This window comes from Nelusetta ayraudi, unplaced genomic scaffold (assembly GCF_046127955.1).
Source record: "Nelusetta ayraudi isolate G7.1 ecotype Tasmania unplaced genomic scaffold, CSIRO-AGI_Nayr_v1 ptg000059l, whole genome shotgun sequence".
Classification (NCBI taxonomy): Eukaryota; Metazoa; Chordata; class Actinopteri; order Tetraodontiformes; family Monacanthidae; genus Nelusetta; species Nelusetta ayraudi.
In genome coordinates, this window is record NW_027466109.1 from 1,432,501 (window position 1) to 1,449,435 (window position 16,935).

The 16,935-nt window shown below is 47.6% G+C and overlaps 2 protein-coding genes across 4 annotated transcripts in view; both read right to left on the reverse strand.

The window, feature by feature from the left end:
• The window catches only part of fam20b (FAM20B glycosaminoglycan xylosylkinase), a 10,847-nt gene extending 5,833 nt beyond the window's left edge, over positions 1–5,014 (reverse strand). The window contains exons 1-5 of the mRNA XM_076039304.1: positions 4,642–5,014; positions 2,784–3,115; positions 1,621–1,868; positions 1,441–1,527; positions 1,235–1,344 (exon numbers count right to left, since the gene is read on the reverse strand). Of these exons, the coding sequence (XP_075895419.1) occupies positions 1,235–1,344; positions 1,441–1,527; positions 1,621–1,868; positions 2,784–2,912 (574 nt within the window). The 5' untranslated portion in view covers positions 2,913–3,115; positions 4,642–5,014. The remainder of the gene's footprint in view (positions 1–1,234; positions 1,345–1,440; positions 1,528–1,620; positions 1,869–2,783; positions 3,116–4,641) is intronic.
• Positions 5,015–5,827: 813 nt separating this feature from the next.
• Positions 5,828–16,935, reverse strand: part of ralgps2 (Ral GEF with PH domain and SH3 binding motif 2) — a 63,224-nt gene continuing 52,116 nt past the window's right edge. For 2 of the 3 annotated variants that reach the window (XM_076039266.1, XM_076039265.1), the window contains exons 10-21: positions 16,142–16,279; positions 15,412–15,502; positions 15,223–15,290; positions 14,809–14,947; positions 14,540–14,691; positions 14,404–14,458; positions 13,772–13,849; positions 12,623–12,728; positions 11,589–11,681; positions 10,512–10,617; positions 9,665–9,756; positions 5,828–9,567 (exon numbers count right to left, since the gene is read on the reverse strand). In XM_076039266.1, coding sequence (XP_075895381.1) covers positions 9,538–9,567; positions 9,665–9,756; positions 10,512–10,617; positions 11,589–11,681; positions 12,623–12,728; positions 13,772–13,849; positions 14,404–14,458; positions 14,540–14,691; positions 14,809–14,947; positions 15,223–15,290; positions 15,412–15,502; positions 16,142–16,279 — 1,148 coding nt within the window. In that variant the 3' untranslated portion in view covers positions 5,828–9,537. The remainder of the gene's footprint in view (positions 9,568–9,664; positions 9,757–10,511; positions 10,618–11,588; positions 11,682–12,622; positions 12,729–13,771; positions 13,850–14,403; positions 14,459–14,539; positions 14,692–14,808; positions 14,948–15,222; positions 15,291–15,411; positions 15,503–16,141; positions 16,280–16,935) is intronic. The other variant, XM_076039267.1, reaches the window with a different exon arrangement.

The following is a 16,935-nucleotide window of genomic DNA, read 5'->3' on the forward strand; positions in this document are numbered from 1 at the left end:
AACTCAAAAAAGGTTGAAAAAAAGCTGCTCTAGGCGGTCAAGTTTGATGGACTTCTCGGCGGTCCGACCCGAGGACCTCTGTGAACCATCCAAATGACAGTAGCAATGGTACAAAGTGGTGTTGTGCGGATCTGTCCAGATATCAATAGCATCAGGTCGGTATCGGATCAACACCATAGGGGTGCGTTCGATACTTTAATTTCAGTTTCTCTCTTGTCTGCGCTGCTGCGGTTTCGTCAAGCCGGTCGCCGCTTCCGCCTCAGCTCGGCGCAGCAGCAAACTTTGCTGCTCCTCCTGCCACCCTTCTTGTCCTCCTCCTCCTCCTCCTCCTCTTCCCCCCAGCTGGTGTTTCGATGCTGTGCTGCCACGTGACTCGGCAGCGCAGAGCAAACAAGGAAGCTGCCGGCTCCGGTTGGCCCCGCCCACCAGCGCAAATGTAACAGCATGATACTGTAAAGTACAAAGCTTTTGTTCTGCACAGGGTTTTTTTTTTGTTATGGAAGACTTTGCGGGTTGTTCAGTTTGTTTATTATACTTTCACCAGTTGTTTTCAAAAACAGAAAAGATGTGCATTGAAGCGTACAAATTTTTTTTATTCTTGTATTGGATTCCCTGACCACACTGTACTTGAAAAAAAAAGTTCAAGTGTTTTCTAATATTTGCTGTGGTGATATAATTCTGAACAACTTGTTTTTTGAAGAAAAATATGTGAAAAAGTCCAACGGAGGGAACTTTTTTATTTGGGTGTATCGTATGGTAGCTTCGGATCACTACCTGGGAAAAAATATTTTTGTTTAAATTTGAATTTTTCTGTTCATTTGAGTCAAACTCCCTGACAAAGGCATGCGGCCGAAACACGTTGGAGTTTGTAGAAGGTCTATATGACCAAGCCACAGCAATATTGAAATTTTTTTTTGTCCAACTCATAACTGCACTAAGATTTTTGATGCAGCTTTATCGATCGAGCGACTCAAGATGTGGTCGAGATAAATAGCAAAAGGAATAAAATCCTAATTTACCCGCCGATGACAGCAATGCTGTGCTCTTTAGATAAGCAAAGTATGTGATGCCACACCTTCTCTAAATAGCACTTTACAGGCAGTTCACTGCTGTGACAAGTTGACTGGGTTTGAAAACTACACCACACTTGCAGCCTCTTCTGAAGGAATGCACGAAAAGACAATAAAACTGTTGGAGCGTTTTAAACATAACACAAGTTCATAGACCCACTGACCCTGCATGAGGAAGGTGCTCAACAGCTGGTCCGTGGCCACGGGCTTGATCTCCGTCCGCAGGTTGACGTACCTTCCCACCACCAGGGGCGCTCTCCTGAATCCAAGGATCCTGCAGACGTCATTTCAAAAGCGGATGCGAAACGAGGCCAAAGGTCAATGGAGGCGGATGCAGTGGGCCGACGCTCCGACGGCAATGTTTACACACCTGTCCAGGTGAAAGGCCGCCACCTCCGCGTTGTGCCTGTCGTAGCCTGCATACGGCTCGCCCTCCACCACGTAGTCTCGGCTGTACCTGAGGACGGGGGAGGAGGAGCCAAAATGATCAAGCACAAAATCTAAAATGTAGTAAAACGGTAACTCTATGTTTTTTGGAAGGCAAACTGACCTCTTGGGTTTGAAGACCACCTTCTGGCCCCCGTCCAGCACCAGCAGGGCCTTGAGCTGCGTGCCCTTGTAGCCCACGTCCGCCCGCTCTATCCTGGCCGTGCTGAGGGAGGTGAGCACGGCCGCCAGCTCGGGGGTCTCCTCGGGGTACACCTCCCTGGGGCCCACCCACTGGCTGGCGATCTCCCACGGAGACTGCAGCGTGTGGGTGAGCCGGGCTCCCCTGGGCAGCGAGAGCCCGGCCTCCATCTGGCGGACGAGAGTGGGCGTAGAGAGAGAGTACAAGCGTTACGACTCAATTCACAAACTGAAGGTCCTTACACAACAGGGAGTGAATCGGCGAGGTGAATAATTCACGTTTTTTAAAAACCTATTGAAGTCAATGTAACCGTACACACCGGCAGCGAATGTTCGTGGTTATTTTTTCGCTCTTGTGGCAAATTTTTCAGAGGCGAACAGGTGAACGCTGGACCTCTGACCAATCAAAATGATGTTGGATGGTCGATGACGTCACATCAAAACTTCTGCAATGTTCTCTCCCTCTGCAAACGTGGAGCCAGTTGACGGAGCAGTCCTTCAAATTGTCCGACAGACATTCTAAAGCTCAAGCTAAAGAAATTTCACTGGGTCAAATTTGAGCTTCTGGATCGTCGTGTTGAACCCAATCTTCTCCTCTTATGTCGGCTTTTACTTGTAAAAGCCGTGGTGTGGAAGGCGGTGGTTTGTTTCACACACGGAAGACAAAACTTCTCTGTCGCCCCACTTTTAAAAAAATCATTTTGTTTAAATCTGCTCCGAAAAGCTTTCTAAAGGACGAGCACATCCAAATTAAAACGAAAAAATATATTATGGAAACAGGAACTTCAATAACGTGGTCAAAAACTGTTTGTAACTGCCGCTTCTCAACCAAACATTTATATCTACCACCTGTGCCGCCGCGTTATCACCTGAGCTATATACCCACCTGACCATCGTTTCTCCTTCGGCGCGAATGAAAGAGCTGAGCGAATTTTACACGCATATTGGCGTCGCGCGTGGTGTGTATAGAAAAAAATTTGCTGCCAAATAATTCACATAGTTTACGTCGCTTTGCCTTTTTCCCGGCGTGCAAGGACCTTAAGACTCACAGATGGAAACAGGTGACGGGATCTCTCACTCTCTGACCTTGCGAAACGCCCTGAGGTCGCGCCGACTGGCCGCCGATCCTTCGCCTCCGTCCAGCAGGAAGATCTTGGCCAGGCCGAGCAGCAGGAGGACGGCGCACAGCACCACCACTCGCTGTTTGAGCTTCATGGTCCACACGGGCCGACCCCGTCCCCTCCTCACCCGACACTATAGTTGACCCCCCCGCCTCTCTCTCTCTCCCCTCTAATGCATGGCTCCCATTAGGGTCCGAGCCACTCGCTCGCCCTCTGGGGGTTTTTGTCCCGTCGTTTCCAAAAAAGGGATAGCGGCGCCTTCGACCGGGAGCAGGATCTAGTCAAACATGCAGCGACCTGGAGGGGAGGAGACAAAACAACAGACAATCAGTTGAGAGAGAGAGAGAGGAGTTGTAGGAGGAGGAGGAGGAGGCATGAGGGATGAAAAAAAAACAAAAAAACGTACCGTCGATAATATGCGCAAGAGAACACCGATTGATTGGCTGCACTCTCGTCTTTTTCCCCTCGGGGCAGATGTTGACCCAGTAGCAGAGAGCGGCGCAGCCTGCTCGGAATATCTAACGGCCCGGGAGTGACGCAGGCCGTCGGTTGCTGCCAGGTCATCTCGACGTGGGGTATTTCGAGTTCTGAGCCCGAAACAGTTGCGTCAACTGCGAGGTCGCAGCGGGAATGACAGATCTGCTACGACGCAGCCTTCTGCAGCCTTCATCTGCGCGCGTGCCGTTTGATAAATGCTACCTCATTCTTCAGGAAGCTGCTGAGTGGAGACACTCATTGGTTCTCGATCACCACTCACCCCGCACTGTCTGGGTCTAGTGTGCTCTGCAAGGGCCATGAGGTAAAGAATGCAGAAGAGAAGAAGTGATACGCTGGCTAGCCTCTGGAGAACCTTGTGATGTTTTACACAAAACCAAAAATGAGGTTGTGTAGAGGCATTTGGAGAAGAATCTGGTGTTTAAGTAGCATAAAAATAAAGCTAATTCAATTTTTTTTTTTTTTTTTTGAAAAAGAAAAAAGTGTCGAATTCAGTGGGAGATGTAAAGATGGGACACATTCTGGTACCACTGTAATATACATTCCAGGCAGCCAAAATCACATAGTTTTTTTTTGCCGTGTTCAGTGTTGTCAACAAGAGGCTCATCTGACAGAACCTCTCTGACTCACACTTCAGGGAAAAGCCCCAGCTGTGTCCAGTAAGTGATGGTGCAAGGGTGCATGTGGACAGACAGACATGCACCCCTCTTGACACCTTGTCTTGATCTAGCCGCAGTCAGTCTGTCAGTCAACTCCTGGGCCCTGACGTGTCACCCCTGATCACTGCGCGGCGTGTGCCACGTTCACTGCCAGTTAACGCGCGCTAGCGCCGAGCAGCCCACCCGCGCAGCACAGTGAGCAATTAACTTGTGACATAAGGCCAAACCAGGGGGCTGCTAACCCCCTAACACGACTGTACTGGTTTCTGTTTTTGTCACAGTCCTAACCGACGACACACGTCTGGCCACGCAGGCAAAAGCAACCAGCCAGCACTGCACAATCGCTCTGATTGTACCGCTGCCTCGTATGTAGAGTGAGGGGGTAAAAAAAAAGAAAAAGAAAAAATGTTTGCCAGCGCAGACTACACACACACAACACTGTGACGTCGTCACTAAAATGCTCAGTAGCTAGCCGAACTCGTTTTATTTAATTTTTAAATCGTAACCGAGTGGCGTTATTTGGGCCGCGACGTGGTTGCAGATACCGTGTCAGCGCCGCCGCTGTCGCCGCTAGCTGCTGCTGCTGCTCCGTGAACCTCGGTACACCTTGCTGGGTGAGCTTAGCTCGAGCCGCCAGCAGCTAGCCGCGGTTCCAGACACGCCACTTACCTTATGGCGATTCGCCGTTCATCGCCCGCAGCGTCTTCCGGGTAGTGCGCTGAGTCTTCGCGGCTCACACGCTCCAAGTTGCACGGCTGCCAAGAGGCGCTGCCCGACGGTGTAGCACGTCTCTCCGCCGCCCGGTAGCTCTCCCGCTTCTCCGCCCTTTTCTCTTCGAATCTGGCCCTGCCGCCGCGTCCACTTCCGAAACACTTGCTCCCCTTGCAGGTGCGCCCAACGGCCACTGGGGGCCACTAGTGCTCCACGAGCACGTCAACGATCGCATGCGGCGACGTGTCGCTCTCAGTCAGTGAACCTACTCAGGCGTTCACTGTCAAGCTTGCCGACTGACTGACATGTGCTTTCGTGTTGTTTGCAATAATTAGTTTAATACAATTTACCGCTCACAGTGGCAAGAAATGAAACCTGACAACTGGCAAGAATTAGCTAGCTCCAACAATTCTTAAGCTTTAAACTTTAAGCTTTAAAGTCTCATATTATGCAATGTGACTTTGCAAATGTTTCCTAGCAACAATATGATTATAACCTGCCAGAGTTCCCTCAAACAAGAGAGGTCTGCCCTTTACTTCCGGTGAATGCTGTTCGCTAAGTATTTTGTTGTTGATTGTATGTTGTTGTATCATTTTGTTTGTTTTGTCTGTTTATGTGGACCCCAGGAAGAATAGTCTTCACTACGTTGATGACTAATGGGGACCTGTAATAAACAAACTTATTTAGCTGATTTTTTTTCTTGAACATACAAAAAAAATGTGTTTAGATACTTTTGTAAACCCATTCTTTGTGATGCCACAAAGGCCAAGGGTACACCCCCCACCACATGTCAGTGACAATACCTACAGCCAGGTGTTCTGCCCTCTGAGACCACCTCCCAGCCACCTCGTTTTTGTCTTTTTCCAAACATAGAAGAGGCAACAAAGCACCCGTATTAACCAAAAACAGAACCCAATTGTGGTAGGCTAAATGCTATGCTATTTTAGATATATTCTACCATTATTGCGATCTTAAATCATGACAGGCAGCTCCGGTCGAGCCCAGGCTGAAGATCAAGGTCTCTAATCATTTTCATTTCTTTTATAAATGTCTCTTTTCTGGTTTCCAAGAAATGAATAGAAAAGAAAATAGAGTTCAGACAATGAACACCACAGAATGAGCGTAAGACCAACAACATGGTGTAAAAAAAGGGCAGAGTGTTTATTGTTTCTCAGTCTTCACACCAGGCAGCACATCACTCATCTTAGAGGTCACAGCGCCGGCCAGTCATGACCCTGGCAGAGACAGACACACACAGAGCGGGGTTGAGGGTCAAAGGTCGTTTAAACATCGGCCTCGTCGCTATGAATGACTTGAGGCGTTTGTTGATGTCCCCAGCAAACAGTGACCAATATTTGTACGCTATGCAGGAAGTACACGCCGATCCTGCCTGCTCACCCAACTGACCACAACACATCCTTCCAACACGCTGAAAACTTTCCAATAGTCAAACCTTTGGCTGTCATGGCCATTAAATACAAAAGAATTCAGGATTCAGACGACAAACCAACTTGTGCATTTGCAGAGAGCATGGTCAATGAAAAGGAAGTGAGAACATTTGCCACAGAAATGAGATGTTTCCAAGCATGGCTTTAACTTTCTTTGTCTTAATAAGAAGAAATATCCAAAAATGAAGCCACTCTCACTTTAAAACAGGAGTCATGGAGTCATTCCGTTTGTCATGATGGCCTTCAAATTTTGGAATTGACTAAAAAGACCCAAAATACATTGTTTTTCCATTACTTTGACCATACAAACTGCAGGAACTACAATAATAATAAAAAAAAAGACAACCATGTATATTCAAGTTATTTTGATGGAGATCTCAGAAAATTTGCTGAAATCATTTTTTTGCAATTCAAAAAGAGATTCTTCCAAAATGTTCTCAGAGAATCTGTTTGGGTTTAAAAATGAATGAAATAGGTCTCACTTGTCATTTTTTTTTAGTTCATTGTTCCCAGAGGAAGTAAACAGAAATGGAAGAATGATCTAAACATGGACTGTTTACACGGAGACTGCTTAACCTTCTTGGGGTTTACACTCTATTTTTCTTACTTTCAGCGAACAATAGCCGGTTCAAACCTGTATCCAAATGGAAAAAAGTCTAACCATATACAGATATATAAAAAAAATAATAGTCGGTAAACCTTTTCTAAAGCCCCTGCCTCACCGAAACCCTCTCCCCCATTTCACTTATTCAATTTTCGACCCTCCGTGTTTCCCGGCAAAACCAATCAGACTCAAAAAAAAAAAAAAACAACCCTCCGTCGATCGGCCTCCGCAGTGCTTCAGCTTTGGGATTTTGACACTTCACACAACCTGCGCCTCATTACGCAGCAAAAATATCTTTCACCCGGGCCAGAAGTGAGCAAGGTTTCACTCCACATCTGCTTGCTTGAAACCACCCCCTACCCCACCACCCCCACCCCCACCCCACCTCCTGTCCCGACACGAGCCAGCGTGCAGTGCTGGCGTTGGCTGGTCACATGACCGAGTGCGTTACGTCACCACTCCTCGGCCTCTGACAGCGGCTCTGATGGACCCGTCTGTCTGTCTGGCTTGGGTATCATATTTTTTTTATACATATATATATAAAAATAGAGAAGTATGCACACGCACTGTAATAACTGCAGCATTATACATGCCTCTATTTTGGCATCCTCATTCGTTCTTCCACAGGCTCACTCGCTACCTGCCTCCTAATTATCTTTAGATTGTTGCCATTGGTGTGACCGGGCGAGAAGAAGTGTCGGCCCCGGTGCGCCTCAGCGGACCACCACTTTAGAGCGTCCTTGTTTTGAGTGCTCCACTTAACAGTAACGCCCCCCGTGATTTGTTTCTGCATCCTGGAATTTGGTTTCAAAGGTTTCCTAAAGGACGATTAAAGAGATTTTGATTGGGTGGGGAGCGATGGGGGGGGGGGGGTGTAAACATACATGTAAACAGTTAAATAACAAGGGCTCGACAAGAAATAATCACAGAGCTAACAAGTTCCCCAAACGTTGGCTTTCAGACGGGTGTCGCAGCCTCTCGGAAAAGAAACGCCTCAGTTAGCATATTTGCATCTCAAAAACTGTGACAACCTCACGGTTTTTCTCTCAGAGCAAAACTCCAGTGCTGACATCCCGTTCCACAGATTGCTTTCGTCCTCCTAAATAAATGTTACATCACTTGGCACCAGTTCTCGCCAAGGCTATTCTAAATCCGACGTAATACGGTTAGGGGCTAATTCAAGCTAGGTACTGATTAGTAGGAGGAAGAGAAAAAAAAGAAGAAGTGAAAATAGGATTCACTCGTATGTAAAATGATCAAAGTATGAAACAAAAAACACAAATAAATGTACCATTCAAAAATGTAACAGACAAAAAGCTAGGCTGACGTGCAATCATCGACTACATGGTAACACTGTGAACTGCACCATCCCTCTCTTAAAAAACAAAAAAACAAAACAAAAACAAAACAAAAAACCCCTAAAAACACAATACAATATAAACAAAACAAAAAAAAAACACATTTTAAAATAGATTGTGTATGGCTCCAGGTAGCTTTTTAATATCTGCTCTAGATCAGAAGCTCTACGTAAATTGATAAACAAGAAGAGGAGGAGATAAAATCAGGACTTCTTGATGCTCTCTCTCTTGAACTTTTTCACAGTTTGATTACTTTAGTGTTGAGTGTAGTGCGCCGATAGTTGATTCACTGGGCAGAGACAACACTGGAGGACACACAAAGAAAAAAACTACAGGTTTGGAAACAGGATAATCCTTCGTTCGGGCACCCGGGTAGCGCATCTTGGCTGCGATCCTGGGAATATCGTACCTAGGAAGGAACACAGGTCCTCCTCATTAAAGCAAGTATTTGTCCTTCTGACCCCACCTGACACTTTTATGCACGAAATCAAACATTCGTTCGGGGACCTCGAGTAAGTCTGTGAGGGAAGGGGGAAAAAAATAAAGAGAGAAAAAGAAGGGCAAAGTTTAAAAAAAAAAAAAAAATCTGACACATTCAGGAAGTGTGAGATTACTTCTGCTGGAATCAGAGCCCTTTATGTTGACGACGACAACGCGCTCAAAGAAGAGTGTCCACGTGTGAGATAAGGGGGGAAGTGGCTGTGTGGCTCATGTGAAGGGGTCCCGGTGACTCCAAAAATCAACTCAGAAGGAGTAAAGAGAAGAAGGATTTGTAAAGGTGTGACTAAAGAAAGCAGAAAAAAAGTGTTCTTAAACCGTCCCGTGGATTCGTCTGACATGAGCGTGCAAACGTGTGTCCCGCCGTTTTTTTTCCTTATAAAAAAAACAAAACAAAACAAAACAAAAAAAGCTTTGGAGCGTGAGGTCGGAGTTGCACATGTGACCAAATGTAACCTCTTGGGGGGGGGGGGGGGGAAGAAAGAAAAAAGCGGGGGGGAGGGTGGGAGAAGAGGTGGTGGGGGTCTGGCAGTCTGTCTGTGACGCAGCGGAGAAGTGGAAGCGCTCCTCCGCTCAAGTGCTGACGAAGAAAGACGCCCCAGGGGCATCTGGGGGATGAGCAGTGGTGCAGGTCCTTGTTCAGTAGTCAGTACATCCAAAACACACACGCACGCACACCGTCGGCCAAGCACGCACGCTCACACGCTCACACGCACACGATCTCTGGTACTCTGGTACTCTGGTTAAGGCAGTGGTGGCAGGGGGAGGCCGCAGTGAGGTCGGGGACAGAATGGGAGGACCGCAGCGGCGGAAGGTCGAGGGCTAAGTGGCAGTGAAAGCTCCCGCTGAGTCCGAGTTCAGTCCTCGCCCGCCTCCTCCTCCTCCTCCTCCGATTGGCTCCGCCTCCATCGCTGCTGTGCCGCTCAGTCGCAGTCCCCCGGACGCTTCACTCGAATGACATCAGATTGGCTGGCACCTGCGCACAAGGACACGCAAGGGCCAGTGTGAAAGGGAGCAAGCTGCACGTTTGTGTGTGTGTGTGTACGGCAGAGTTTTTAAATGCAGCTCCATACCTGTTGCCTGTTGCTCTGGCAGGCCGCACTCAGATGTTTGAACCAGAGCAAAGCATTTGTCCGGTTTCCTGCCTGGTACTTGTATGTGTTGCCTGGGCGACGGAGACACGCAGGGTGAGATGTCAGCAACCGTGTCATGTTATTTCGTACTCTAGGGCAGGCACGGGCAAACTACGGCCCGGGGGCCATATCCGGCCCATTAAGTTTTTTAGACCGGCCCACCGGACTTGAAGAAATTATATTAATTAGTAAGTCAGTAATAAAATAGCTGTACTTCAATTTTGTCAGTGTTTTAAGAGTCATTTCAATGAACAGCTAAATACTGTGGGACTTCAAAGACACATTTTTACAGAAGCAAATTGCTGCCACCCTAGAAAAAAAATCAGGGCTCAGTATCATGTTTTAACGTGATGGTTTCATGTTATAACGTGGTACTGAGCCCGTTTTTTTTTTTTTTAATAATAATGTGATGGTTTCACGTTTTAACGTGAAAATTAGCACGTAAAACGTAAAAATGATCACGAAATAACGTGATCGTTTCACGTTATAATGTGAAAATTAGCATGTAAAACGTAATAGTTTCACGTTACAACATGAAAATGATCACGAAATAATGTGATCGTTTTGTCCCAGACGACAGGCAGCAGGAAGTAATGGCTAAGTCAACCTGCACTCATACACAACATGATTTCTGATCATTTCTGTTAATGTTAGCATTACATATTAAATATGCATGACACCCCACACAAAAATACCAGATAAGATCGAGGTGCACAGGGCCAGCAGAAAAATAAGTGAATAAAAAAATGAATGAATCGGTAAATAAAAATCTGCCGGCGTGTCTCACCGTGTTCCGAGTCGGTCAGCAGGAAGACGTCGGGATGCTCAGGGTCGTCGGCCATCATTGCCATGAGACCCACCACACACACACTCTTACTGGATGTCGACTTGAACTGCGTGGAGGAGAAAGAGAAAAAAAGGGAGGGGGAGGGGTGAGACAGTCACTCTCATTTTTCCATAACAACCTTGGTGTGTGTCTGTCGTCGACGCTACTACATGAAGAAAATGTATGCCACTGTGTGTGTGAGTGTGTGTGTGTGTGTGTAGCTGTGATTTCCTGCTTGTGCGGACACAAGGTTCTCATTACGCTGTGAGTGACACACCGAGCTGCAGTGATCTCACTGGACTCATTATCCAATGAGTGCTACCATCTGTTTGTCCCCCTGTTCAGCCAGATCAAGACACCCCCCCCCACGCTCCCACCCCCGCCCCCGACCCTCTGGGCTCTCATAGTTTAACTAAGTGTTTCCATCAATATCCAACAAAAAGACAAACACACAAACAAGCGTCATGGGCAGTAAATGGTCACTTGATTATTTAAGTGTCGCAGACACAGTAAGCATGGCAGTAAATCTGTTTTGGCAAAGTCATTTTAAGTCTTGCAATCTCCAGTTTCATGTTAATGATGTACAGTGAAATCTCCCCTGGAATCACAGCTCTCTGTGATTGACTCTAAGTCCGTGCATGTGACTTGCATGCGTCTGCAGACAAAGCAGAAGTGTTGTTACGAAACTTTCTTATGCGTCACGCTTGTGAACAATAAAGCGAGCATTTCCTCCCGGAGGTCCAGCTCCTCTCCAGATGAGCTAATGGCTTTTCGTGCCGTGCGCTTGTAATAGATGAGCAATGCTCGACTCTCACCTGCACACACACACACACACACACACACACACACACACACACACACACACACACACACACACACACACACACACACACACACACACACACACACACAGGCATGTAAAACCACAGGTCCTGTCATCTGCTGCCAAAGATGCAAAGCCTTAATGTGCTCTGAAGCATTGAGGAGGTGGACACGAGTGCAATCACGTGTTTTTGTGTGTGTGTGTGTGTAACTTGCATGTTTTCTCTCTGTGGCCTTCAGGGACTTAGCGGGGTAGTAGTAAAGCTGGGCACCGCAGAGAGCCACCCAGTATTTCGTCCACGCAGCAACCTGGACGTAAAGAGAGAGAACATATTGATACAGGTTAGACCAGGTGTGAGCAAACCACGGCTTGGGGGCCATATGCAGCCCGTTAACCTTTTTTAATTTGGCCCGCCGAACTTGAAGAAATGATATGAATAGTCAGTAAGTCATAAAATAACTGTATTTAATAAATTTTTTCTGTGTTTTATAAGTCATTTAAATAAATAGCTCAATACTGTGAGGCTTCATATTTTATTGTAACACTTTGGTTCATTTTCAATAGACATTAAACCACATATTTTCTACATATCCCATGATATATTTTTCCTCTTATGAGGTGGGTCACCAAAACACTCCATCCATCTGCTGCTGCTCCGTCCCTCTCTGTCAAATGTTAGAACCCACAGTTTGCCCATCCCTGGGTTGGACAGATTGGATGTGATGGGACTTTTTGGTCAACTATAAACCAACACAACCAAGTCTCTGGCAGACGCACTAAATGAGACAGCGGACCAGATTTCTGGGCCGGATAATAATAAAGACTGACGATTTAAGGTGGAAGACCTGTACTTCCAGTCGTGGCTACGCCTTCCTGATGGAGTGAATGGAGGATCCAACACATGCTGAATGAATCATTTATGCCATTAAGCATGCCACAGAAATGGGGATTAAGTGAAGCGACTAATTATTAGTCCTGCTGCAGGGACTTCACCGGGTCACATAAATACATAAATAACCCCAGGTATGTTTGACGGTCTGCGTTTTCCCCAACAAACGAGCACGATCTCGGGTTCAGAAACAAAAGTGCTGCGCGTGAGCAACACAGGAAAGAAAGAATCAGCATAAAGAGCAGACTGATGGGGCGGGGGGCCAGTCAGTCAGCCAGTCAGTCAGTCTGGAATCTGCATTAGTTGCATGTGTGCTCACTACTGGTATAGAACAGAACACGCGTGTGTGGTGTTTCTCACTGTGGGCTTCTTCCCCTCCTTGAGCACGGTCTTCCTCCGCAGAACCCCCTGCACCGTCACTGCTCCGGGGTACAAGTGCACCGCCAGCTCCTCCGACTCCGCCGAGCTACGACAACATGGACGTCAACACAAAGTTACACATCCGTTGGCGAGAAAGGCAGAGATGCGTGCAAAAAAAAACAAACTAATAAAATCGGAAGTTTGAGATTAGAGATGAGTTATTAGTGAAAAGTCGACAGACACAATCAACAAAACTCGGCGTCCTGTTTTTCAGAGGTTATTTTTTCCGATATGATTGTCCCCCTGAGCGCCGGTGTTGACCACAATGACGAACGAGGTGTTAATGCAGATTGTGTCTGTCAGAAGCGTCGGAGCAGAGGAACCCAGTGAAGCCCAGTGGGGGAGAGACAACGAGAGAGAGAGAGAGAGAGAGAGAGAGAGAGAGAGAGAGAGAGAGAGAGTGAGAGAGAGAGAGAGAGACCGCTAGAACCACAAGGGAAGCCTAATGTGCAACGTCGGTGAGAATTAGCTCCGGTCATTCTGAGGAGTGTGTGTAAGTGTGAGTGTGTGTGTGTGTGTGTGTGTGTGTGTGTGTGTGTGTGTGTGTGTGTGTGTGTGTGTGTGTGTGTGTGTGTGTGTGTGCGTGCGTGCGTGCTCTCCGCTGCCTCGGAAATGAGAAACATAACCGCTACTCATCACCGCCGCACTGTGGAAACTCAGCTTCTGCTCCAAGCTGTGGAATATTTTGGCCACTTTATCACAAGACAAACTCCAGCTCGATAAGGGCCTTCCATTTGTGTGTGTGTGTGTGTGTGTGTGTGTGTGTGTGTGTGTGTGTGTGTGTGTGAGAGGCAGACATGCAAGAAATGTATGAAAGCGTAAAAAAAAAAAGAAAAGCTGGAGTTGGCTGCAGCGAAAGATGAAGAATCATGACCCCCAAATAGATCCGCTGCCATTCACCTGGTATGTAATTCTAGCGCACGCACGCACGCACACACACACACACACACACACACACACGCACGCACCATTTCTCTCTAGGCAGGCACAGCAACCCCTGGCAGGGACTAGGAGGGGTGTGAAGGGAGGATAAGAGAGGGTTTTGCTGCAGTTCAGCTTTGGTTTTTCCCCCGGTGGGGTGATGTGTACCTGCTGGGCCTCAGGACGCCTCTGTAAGGGATGCGGGCCACGCGGGTCACTGGGCCCAGAGAGTGATAGAAGCGAGTCCTGTTCAGAATAGGATAAGACAGGATAGGATGGGTGTGGGTGGTGGGAGGAACCCGGACAGCGTTAAGGACGGGCGACTTCTGCTTGTTTCTCTCTGTCTTCCGCGATGCTGGTGTTTCACCCTGCTGAGAGTCGGACGGAGGAGCTGAGCTGCAGGTGCACGTATCCCCAGCGGACCTTCTACGGCTTCGAGCGAATGGGCGGAGAGTCGAGACGACTTTGAAGCCGGTGCGATGTGTGATGTTAAGACAAGCAGCGAGCACTGACACCTGCTGGCACTGGGCGGACGAGCGATTATGGGGGTGGGGGGTGTGAGTGGCGTGCGCTTAACGCACGTGAGGCAGCAGCAAGACGTGCAGAAAGCGTCTGAGCGGAGGACAGGGGCGGGGTAGGGGTTGGGGTTGAGCCGTCTTGGCGTCTCTGTACATAGCTGCGTTGTGAGGCCAGAGCTCTTCAAAGTTACACAATCACATCTGGCTTTATTTTTTTTTTATCGTCTTTCTCTCTTGCGAAGATGCGATGGAAAAAAAAAAAAAAAGCGGCAAAGCGCTCACCTCTCAAACGCCGGCCAGGAGACCTCCTCGCTGAGCTCCGAGCCTTCGCTGCTCCCTGCGTCACAAGTCGACGAGATGTGAGTGAGACGGCGTCGGCTTGACGGGATTTCATCAAGATTTTTTTTTTTGTACTTACCGAGCGAGATGCCACTGGACAGAGTGGAGCTCTCGGCCTGCCCCCGTGTGGGACTGTGGCTCTCCATCACGCTGTCGTCCAGCAGGTGTCGAGAGCCGGCGTTGGGGAAGGTGGCGCTCTTGAACTCCACCGTGTTCATCTTGTTAATGAAACTGTGCGAGCAGACAGAGACGGCAGAAGAAGAAGAAGAAGAAGAAAAAAAGATGGTTAAAACTTGCCTGTTTCTTTTCTAACCTTTTTCCTTCATCGAACGAACACACAAGACTGACTTGAAGCCCAGGCTGTGGCACTTCCTGTGTCCGTAGGGCAGCGGGTTCCTGGGCGAGGGGGGCGTGGCTGGGACTTTGGTTCCCTCGGCCGCTATCGTGCATTTGCGGCCGCAGAGGGGAGAAGCTGACGCCTCTTGGCCTGCAGGGGGAGGAGTTGAGGGGAAGGAGCTTGATGTATGCAGCAGCTGACAGACACAATAAGCTAAATCCAAAATCATACCAACCAGCGTTTCTCAACTGGAGGGTCACGACCCACTTAGGCAGTTTTCCTTTCGTTTTTTAAAATTAATTTTCAAATATACATATCTATAGAGAAAATGTTGGTCATTTATTTTGCAGGACACACATTCAATTAAATAATTTTAACTTTATTCACTAGACATGATGTAACACTGATCTAAACAGCCGTCCTACCAATGAGGTCTTCTTTGGAGGCGTTTGCTCGCGGTGTGCTGGTGCCCGGCTCAATCTTTTGCGACAACCTGCACAAAAGCAACAAGCCGTCAGCTTCAATTCAAACCCAAACGTGCGTTTTTTTTGTTTTTTGTTTTTTTTAATTTTCTCTCCAAATTGTAATGTAACCCGTAATGGGTGGCGCCTTACTTGTAATTGTCATCCTCCACAAACTTCTGCAGCTCCTCGATATACCTGACTGAGTTGAGATACTTCTGGATGTGAGGCAACACTGGTACATCTGAAAAGGGAAACAGATATTAGCAAGAAGCCACGTGTTTCCCCCCCATCAAAGGGAAACGGGAGATTCTGCACTCTGGGCAACGATTTGTTTATTTTATTGTATTTTTTACTTTGTGCATGAAGTAACTGATTTTCTAGAAGGAGTTTAATAAATGAGTTTTAGCTCTCTGATACTGAGCCAGAAATAGTACTGCAGTCAAAACAAGCAGCGGTTTCTGGCACAAATCTCAGCTCCCCCAAAATTAGGAGAGTCTTAATCCTTCGCCCACATGTACATGGGTGGGTTTTTTTTTTGTTGCTCCCCCTCAAAACATAATAGGCCTTTTCCACGTTGTTTGCCTTTTCATCCACGCAGATGTTTGGCCACTGAAAAACACAGCTTTCAAGAAATTCCATCCAAGCTGAAGAAGTTCAGAATTTTTTTTTTTTTTTGGTGTACTGGCCTGCAAATGTGCTAGAATGTGGAGCAGATTATTTTAGAGATGAAAGAGACTATTTTTTTGATCAGAATATTTTTTCTTCTTTTTTTAAATAAATGAAATCGATATATCATCAAATTCCATCATGGCTGTTCTCCAGTCCTCAAGGAGATCCCTGCCAGCTCAGCTGGACTGAACTCAACTGGCGCTGTGCTCACCGTAGGTGCAGGATCTCTGCAGGTCCGATATGATTCTGAGGAGGTTGTTCATCAGGTTCGACCTCTGCTCGCTCTCCAGGATGCTGCCCGTGGACGGGTAGGCTGAGTCAATGTATGTCAGGTCTGACAGGTACATGCCTGGGAGGAAAACAGTGGGACAGGAAGACGTTAAAACCTCAGAGGAGTCAACTAGGTGCCTCCCCGTGTGCTTTTTTTCTCTGGCTGGAGCCCAACCAGACCATCTGTTGCAGATGGTTCGTTAAAAGATCAGCGCAAAAACATGTGACACGGTCAAATATGCACAGGCATAGGACATAGGATGCCAGTGAGACGCAGCTGCGTCTCTGTTACTGGGTGCAAAACACTTTTGTGATAACGTGAGCATCCGTTAGCATGAAGTTTCCGCTCTGCGTTCTCACAGACACCCCCGCCCCCCTCTACCCCCACCCGGATTTTCTCAAGTTGGATCAGTTACTTCATCAAGTGGATAGTTGATCTGGACCCGCTCTCCACGTCTGGGGCCTGTTATTACATGAAGGTTCTGAAATGGAGAGCCGAGCTGAATTCAGGATGAGGAGGTTTCAGAGGAGGACTGCCCGAGCCTTTCCATTCACCATCCAGCTGCCTCACACACGGTGCAAAATGTAAATTACCGAGAAAACCCCCCGACACACTTCGAGGCCAAGCCTTCATCTGCTCCTCCTCCTCCTCACAGAACTGTTGAACTCGTGTCCACATGCAAATACGTGTGGGCGGAATCCGAACCAAACTGCACTGTGCTGGCGATAAAAGAC